This window comes from Archocentrus centrarchus, chromosome 17 (genome assembly GCF_007364275.1).
Source record: "Archocentrus centrarchus isolate MPI-CPG fArcCen1 chromosome 17, fArcCen1, whole genome shotgun sequence".
In the NCBI taxonomy this organism is placed as follows: domain Eukaryota; kingdom Metazoa; phylum Chordata; class Actinopteri; order Cichliformes; family Cichlidae; genus Archocentrus; species Archocentrus centrarchus.
In genome coordinates this window covers 26,905,341-26,913,769 of record NC_044362.1, presented here as the reverse complement: position 1 = coordinate 26,913,769, position 8,429 = coordinate 26,905,341, and the positions used below count along the sequence as shown (strand labels likewise).

The window sequence follows — 8,429 nt, the reverse complement described above, 5'->3', positions numbered from 1 at the left end:
GCAAGAAAGTCTGGCTCAAGACTTTTGCACAGTATTGTAAATAACTTTGAGGGTTTTTTTATTTAATTGAGAAATGATCATAGCATTTGTGTCTGGATAGAAGGAGCTGCACCTTTCTTCTTTGTCTTTGCCTCCAGTATTCATCTCAGCTATTGAGGATATTTCTGCCTCCACAGCAGCTTAATTTATGGGAAATAATCAAATTATAATCTTTAATGCAATGTTTCCCAAACTGGTGTGGGTAAATAAATATGTGGAGTTTAGAAGATGATTATGAAGACATAAGAAAAACTAAACGTCCACATTCACAACAATATACTAATTTCATATTTTCTTGTTGTTTTTGTGTAAAATAGTGAATATTTTTATTTTTGCAGTCCTTACAGTTATTTGGATAAAACAATGAAGATTAGAGAATAACTTACACACATATGCAAGGTGTGACAGAGGATTGTAAGGTCGTAAATAAAAAGGGCAGATTCATTGTTTTATTCAACACGTTCAGCAGTCCAAACGTTTAAAGGATTAGCCTGAGATTTAGGAGATATTCTTACTACCTGTTTATCTGAGTTACATAAGAGGATTGATATCTCTTTTTTGTTGGTATATTAATTACGAAGCTATAGCTACCAGCAGGTTAGCTTAGTTAAGGCATAAAGACTGGAAACAACAAGCCTGCCAAAAACAATAAAATTAACTTAGAAACATCCACAGAAGGTACTTTTCAGTCTTGAATCGTGAATCTTTTGAATGCAAAGTGAATGTGTTGACCATTACACCATGGGAAAAAAAAAACAACATAAAAACTCTCTAAAACTTTAATTGGTACAAAAATCTAAAAATAGAAAATGAAACGACACTTGACAAAATGATGGATTAAACTTAGCTTAACAAAAAAATACAACAAAATTCAATTCAATTTAGGTTTATTTATATAGTGCCAAATCACAGCAGCATTTGGCACAATATAAAGAGTGCCAACAGCAGTAAAGAACCACAAGCAGTGGTTCCCAAAGTGTGGGCTGCAGATCCCTGGTGGGCCACAAAGGTAGTGCAGGTAATAACAGAAATTCAGTTTAAAATGACTCAGAAGTATGTTCAGTTACATATTTATATAAATGTATTTATTTATATTAAAAGTGAAGTAAAACTGATAATAAGAGGTGGTTAGTTTGTGATATTACTCATTACTCTGACCTAAATTTACTGCTCTTGTATTGAAGTTTGTGTCCCAGTGCGTCACATATTGGTAATAGCACTTTACATATGACTGGGTAGTATCACCAATTTATAGCCAACAGCTTCCATTGTTTATGTTTTTTTAATAAAATTTTCAAGGAAATACATCAGTTTCTCTTTTGATGAGATTGAAGACAGGCTCCCAGCCGCTGCTACTGGATTTTTTCATTTTTATGTGGGTCGCAGCACTCTTGACTTTGGGAACCACTGATCCAAAGTATTTGGGAGAAAACCCCAACAATTAAAATTAAATTACACCCTATAGATCAGTTTGGAGCAGACGTCATAGTTATGTCTGCAGCTTTGTGCGCATTCCCAGAATAAGTAAAAAAGTGTCTTTTTGTGCAGCTGAACATCTGCATGGAAATCAAGAAACAGACGGCCTTCACTTTTATACTATAACTGAAGATGTCATGTGAAGGGAAACTCAGGTTTATGGTCGCCTGCCATCAAGTAGACAGACTTAGCTGAATGAAATATTTCAGAATCAGAGTGCATTTCACATCAGGATAATTTTTTTCTTTATACGAGACCTGTAACACCCAAAAAAGGCAAAGTTATCAATGCAGCTAATAAAGATAGATGAGTAACAGCAGCAGCTGCAACGCAGTAGATGCTATGATAACATTAGCATTTTAGCAGAAGACCTGTAAACAAACTAAAGTGCTCAGAGAAAATTTTAACATCACTTGAACATGAATCAGCGAGCCATAATGTGACATTATGTCTGACTGAATACAAACTTAGCTAAAGCCTTTGGTTTTACAATGTGATGATAGAGGATGTCTTAAATCCATGGATCCAGAAAATCCAGACTTTGTTCCCACATTGTTCACTTATTTAAAGCAGATTAATGTATGGAACTCCTGACAGTTTATAGTCTGACCTGTTTAACATAGGCTGCGTCTTGTACAGCTGCTACAGGTGGATAAAGACATGCCTGCTACCCGTACAGTTTGCAAAATATATTGCTGTTTTAGAGATATTAAAAAGGTCTGTTAGCACTTGATTGTTTAAATAAGGCAGTGTACAAGCTAAAATCAGCTTCCAGTTTGTTACAAACTGCTTTGCACTACTTCATGAGCGTATTTAATCCAGACCTTTGAAGAAAATAAGCACTTAAAGTGTGCATATTTACCACCATTGTGCAACAGAAATACTTTTTCCATGCACATTCAAAAGTGGGTGTCACAACACCAAACATCTGTTTCCAAAGTGCCAAATTACTTTACAACATCTGTATTCATCAAGTTTAAAAAAAAAAAAAAAAAAAGTGTTTTTTCAGTAACAATCACTGGAAAAGAGGAGCTGTAAATTTTTAATGACTCAGAATAATTTTTTTTTTTAAATGCATAATTTGGTAATAATTAGATAATATAATATAATAAATAATAATCATTATTAATAATAATAATAATAATATAATAATTAGATGGTCTCGTAGTGTAATGGTTTACACATTTGCCTAGCACATTTAAAAAAAGTGTCTCCTCCCAGCTGCAGCTTCATATTAAACAGTCATCATATGTAACTCTCAACAATGCTCACACTGTGTGTTTATTAGTAATCGGATTATCTTCTAACTGCAGTGTCAGCGTGTGAGAAAACTCAGGCTGCTTGAAACTGGAGAGGAAACTGCAGCAGGTACCCAAAGCAGGGCTGCCCCCAAGTGTCTGAACGACTGTACAGAAATGTAGCATAAATGCAAAGAGAGCGGAACAGGGAGTTGGTGTGGATGAAACAAACATAGTTAAGCAAAAACCTGCACTAAAATGAAGTTACTCTCAAAAAAAAAAAAAAGGACAGCAGTATAATCAGTTTTGTAACAGTGTGAGTTGTTTCTTCAGTCTGCTGCCGTTATATGTTTATTCTACAGTTTCGATCAGTGTTATTTTCAGTGAGGAGGAGGAGGAGGCATCCATTGTTTACAGTAACGTCTCTGCACTCTTTTCTGTCTCAGCTTAGAGACTTTAAAAAAATGACCAACCAGAAAATGTTTACACTGATTTTGTAGTAATTCAGAGGTTTCTCATTGAACTGTATAAAAATGCATCTGTCTTTTATATCAAAATAAAAAGAATCTGTTTGTATTTGCTTGGTTTTTTTTTTAGTACTTAGAAAAGAAAATTACAAGAAAAGAATTCCTAGTATTTTCTCATTTAACTGTTATAAAATGTCAAAAAAAAAAAATAGTTATTTAGTTTATAATCGTGCAGGACAATTAAAAAACTAAAAATGAAGATTTCAGAGATTTGAATCATTGCGTGTTACACATTTTAGTGTAAAATGTGACAGAAACAATCAAATGATTACAAAAATAATTATTTAATGTATTATTTCAGCTTCTGTTGACATTAAAGTAAATCCATATTTAGGAAGAAGTGAATGAGTTAGGTAATGCTGCCATCTACTGGATCAGTTTATTAAAACAAAATGATTAAGGTCATACTTCAGGTTTAAGAGTTTTGTAAGCTTATGAGTTACATTTCCTAGTGGAGTATTTACAGTGGTCTAGTATACAATGGGGTCCAAATCATCTAAGATTACATAAAAAACCTTTTTTCAATTTATCATCAGCTGACCTTATTTTCATGTAAAACTGGAAATAGTGACCTTTGCTAGTTTAGAAACAAACAAAAAAACACAAGAAGTAGACAAACTTCAGATCCTTTTTATATCCCTCCAGTTCATGTCATTCATCTCAAGGTGTTTTATACTTGTAAGGCCTATAATATTGGAATCCCTGCAGTCCCAGCCACTTGTTGACAGTGGAGAGAGAGAAATCCCTTTTAAAAGGAAGTGACTCCCCCTGAACCAGGCTCAAAGAGGGGCAGCCACCTGCTCTGATTGGTTGGAGGGTGAACAACAAATAAGACAAAACAGAAACCTTGGCTCGTGCGATGCGCACATGACCAACATTAATAGTTGGTCAACGACCACCTCAAAAGGGGACGACCCCACACTAGGGTTTAAATATCTGGGACTTTTAGGTTAGACCTGAAGAAGCCTCTTGGATGAGGGGTGATACAGCTTCAAATACTTAAACAAGTCCAGCTGCCTTCTTTTTCAAACTCTTCAGTCTTGAAACAACCAGTTTGTAGTCTGTGTTAGTACACTTGCGGCAGGATGTAGTTGCCCTTAGTGTTCAGATGATGCTAATTAGAGGTGATGTGAAGTATTCTAGCCAAGAAAACCAGACCACGCCTGTTAATGTCGGACTAAATGTATTAAAACTTAGATCCAGTCTGAGTCAACACTCCTGAGAGTGAGGAAGTTCAAAGTAAGAAGAGAACAGGATGGCAGGTACGGGAAGGGAAGCTGAAAGCAAAAGGCTTCATTTACATGTATAGAAAGCTGGTTGAATACTCGGAATATAGCGTATTCATGATGGCACACACGCTCCTACAGTAGGGGGCGAAATGCACCTTTAGTTGGTACTCCAACCACAATAAATTCAAAGACAAAGAAGTAAAGCGGCACACGAGCAGTCACGTGATTTCCTGTAAGGTGCAGAGGTAGCAGTTGCGGAGGTCCGCCATTGTGTCTGCATCTCAGTTTTTACAGCGGTAAGGATATTTTAAAAAGTCAGGTTTTATTAAACTTATATATTTACCTAGGAGTCGGTGTAGGCCCGGGTAACAAAACAGTCTGCCTATGAAAATGTTAAACCATTTAAAGCAGGCATTTGTGTTCAGGTTTAAGCACTTAAAGGTAACTTAATCACGGTCCTGGAAACCAGCTCCTGATGTGGGCTGCGTGTGTTATTGTTTATAAAGCAAACACGTGGAACGAGCTCAGATATTAATAACAAAAAAATAAATAAATAAATGTTTTCCAGATGCACCCATCCATAATTCAGACTGGGAGCCAGTTAAAGAGCACAACTGGCAACGGTTTACAGCTGGGCTGTCCTCTGTGTCCCAAGTTCACCACCACACGTACAAAGACCATATGCAGGCATCTGGAATCCCACATCAAAAACGCGGTGAACTCCCAAGGTGAGCTGATGAGAAAAGGAAATAAATGTGTGTGGCTGTTGAATAGCTACATTGTATTCACCATACAACTTAAAGGGCAACAGGCTCTTATTTAGAGTCAGTTGATCAACTTGATAAGAAAGCAAGGGTTACTTTGAAAGGAACATTGCTTTTTAAAGTTTATGCTATCATTTATGATATATCAACCAGCTGGACAGTTAAATTCATAACTGTAATATATGGATATCCCTTGCAGGTAGAGTTATTTGCAGGTGCAACCTGCCTTGTCGAGACACAGGCCATTACCACTGCCCGCACTGTGAGAAAACAATCATGCGCAAAGAGGATATGACCTTGCATGTGACTGGATGTCAAAAAACATGCAATACGGTGCCACCTTCAGCAGAAATCAGACCCCCTGTGTCATCATCATTATCATCGTCCTTTTTAACTCCCCGTGCTTCCCAGCAGAGGTCAGCGCAGCCCCCTTCAGAGCATCACCCTCCCCGTTCAGCCGGAGAGGACTCTCTTGCATTTGACCATTGTTATACATTTTCTCCATCCTGTCAGCCACCCTCAGCTCCGCCTCCAGAGGCCTCTGAACCACCTGCCGAGTCATCCTCCAAGGAAGAGGCCGCCGATGCCGCGCAGTCTGAAGCCACAGAGCTGCCCTCTTCACGTGTGATTTATTTAAAGTCAGTGAAGTGCCCTCACTGCTCCGTCGTTCTCTACAAAAAGAACTTATCAGTGCACATACAAAGAAAACATGCAAAACAAAAAGACATTATAGCTGCATCTCACAGGAAAACTAAATGTGCCGATAAAGCTCGTGGCCTCTTTGACATCCCTAAAGGTATTCATGTGTGACTTGGAGGACTGAGCTGCCTCAGTCACACAAACTTCCTCTGCTACTTTCAGCCCCTTAACTTAAACATTTAACTTTCTTGTGGTTTGTTTGAATTCAGCGAATCGTGTTTTCTCTTGTTTCTTCAGTATGATGCAGCCTCTTTCTCAGCTCTTGGCTTTAAGAGAACTACGGTGGGGGCTGTACAGTGAAAGTATGTGAAGAAAAAAAACTGTAAAATAAAATCTGAAATTGATTGATTGCCTTGGAATTGTGAGCAGACTCGTACCTATGTCACTCATAATTTATATTTTTGGCTTTCTGTTGTAATTCTTCTTAAAAGGGACTTAAAAGTGTTTCTTGTACTCTACTAAAGTAGCTTTGCATGGTTCACAGTTGCACATAATTTTTAGCTCTCTTCTGCCCCATTTTAAGCCAAGTGACCTTCTGATTGGTTGCCTATCACAAATATAAGGTTTGAACAACAGGTGGGTGGGGCTTCTGTGTGGTTGAGATCATCATATTTGAGATAGCCCCTCTCACTGACATCATACAGATCCAAGAGTATAAATAATTTCTTGAAACTGTTTAGAGCTGTCTAAAGTGAATTATTTGGGGGGGGGGGGTCAAAGGTCACTATGTCCTTACACAAATAATTTGTGCACTAAATATTGCAAAATTACACTTTAAAAGTCCAAATAGATAAAAATGATTAATGTTTAAGTGATCTAAAAGTTAAAAACTCTTTTTCATTGTGCTATAATCAGAAAAAAAGCATCACACCTCAGGAACAGGTGGTAGTATTTTTTTTTTTTTTACAGTATTTCAGACATGGATATAAACTACAACTTGACTGATTGGTGGTGTCATACAGCCCCACACGTGGGAGTGGAAAGTTATTTGGGTGATCTACTGACAGTGTGCGAATGTATTTGCAGGGCTCCAAAATGAGCATCGCTGAACAGGGAGTGCGGGGGAGCGAGTGATGTCCTACTAAAAATAATACAGTGTAAGCTAAAGTTTTACAGTTATACAGATAAATGAGATGAAGCTGAAGAAGAATCAACATGGTTTTCTGTAAGGGTGAACTCGTGTTAGAAATTGCTGGGAACTGTGTGAGGACTGAGTCTGAGTGCAGGATTTATTCAGAGGAGAGCTGCACTGTTACAAATTATTCCACCATATAAACCTGAAGTCTGTAACAGCTGACCTGTGCAGTGTGTAGTGCAGTGTGTAGAAGGACATCAAACGTTATTTACCGTCAGATCCTCTGTGTGTGTGTTAATGCAGACCCTGTGCCGCTGCCATTGCTCTTGTTTTTTTCTGCATCCTGTGAGAGGCTGCAGGTTCTTTTTGAAGTCTGACACACTAACACAGTCACATTAAAAGCTGTATTTTGACAGCTATTTCAGTATGTTATGGATGGCTCCGGTAAAGGGAAGTTTAAAAACTAAATGAAAATCCCTCTGTGTGCGCACTGCTGAGAGAAGACGTGCAGATTTTAATTATGTACCGATCTCCGTGCAGAAATACGACTAAAACCCTGAAACATTTCAGTTCAGTTCTTGTCGGTTTCAATAACATACTGATAGTACCGAGGAGCAGAAAGGGATTCGGCTCTAAACATGCAGGGTGAGGACTGATTGAAGAGCCAAAGTTTTCGCACCCATCCATGACAATTACGCACTCTTCCCAAGAAATGAACACTATCACAAATAACGCAAATGAAATTAAACATGCTGATTCATTTAAATACCCCCCCCCCCCAAAAAAAACAACTTTTGTGCTTTGAAATGATGTCAGCTACCAAAATACTTGCTGTGTCCGCGTCTTTCACTCATAAAACTGATGCTGCGCCTCTCCCGACAGCAGCACTTTAACGCCGAGGTTTTTGCGGTGGTGCAGATAGTGAGTAAATCTAACCCGTGGACACAGATATGTTTGCAGTTGACTTCATATGTCAACTTACAGGCAGTCAAGATTTTTATTCTTTTTAAGTGAGTCGGTAAATTTGCAGTGTGTAACATTTTAAGTTAGATATCTTACCATAATGAACACAAGTGCAGACACACAGCTCTGCAACACCACAAATCACTTTCATGTACTTTTTACTATTTTGTAAAAAATAAAATAAAATAGCCCTAACCCTAACCCTTCATGTTAAATTCTTACAGCTGCTCAGTGAAATAGACTAAGAAACAGACAGAAGCTGATCCCTTATTCACGAGGGAAGTGAAGATGAGGAAAATTACTTCAGCCACCAGGTGGCGCTCTGTCATCTCACACAGCGCCAGCAGTTCAACTTTTTTCCCGTGCTCAACGATGGTCCAGTCTGTCGTCTTCGGTCACATAAGCGGCTACATTGTGTA

The 8,429-nt window shown here is 38.0% G+C and overlaps 1 protein-coding gene across 3 annotated transcripts; it reads left to right on the top strand.

Annotated features, from left to right (window-relative positions):
* The first annotated feature begins 4,440 nt into the window (after positions 1-4,440).
* On the top strand, positions 4,441-6,357 carry LOC115796445 (zinc finger protein 462-like). Of its 3 annotated transcripts, XM_030752863.1 has the most exons (4): positions 4,738-4,805; positions 5,078-5,237; positions 5,473-5,689; positions 5,787-6,357. In XM_030752863.1, the coding sequence occupies exons 2-4, from the start codon at positions 5,078-5,080 to the stop codon at positions 5,899-5,901; spliced, it is 492 nt and encodes a 163-aa protein (XP_030608723.1). In that variant the 5' UTR covers positions 4,738-4,805; the 3' UTR covers positions 5,902-6,357. The 3 variants fall into 3 exon arrangements, with proteins under 3 accessions (XP_030608722.1, XP_030608723.1, XP_030608721.1); XM_030752862.1 differs by lacking the exon at positions 4,738-4,805 and adding an exon at positions 4,441-4,542 and having other exon boundaries at positions 5,473-6,357; XM_030752861.1 differs by having other exon boundaries at positions 5,473-6,357.
* Positions 6,358-8,429: the final 2,072 nt, after the last annotated feature.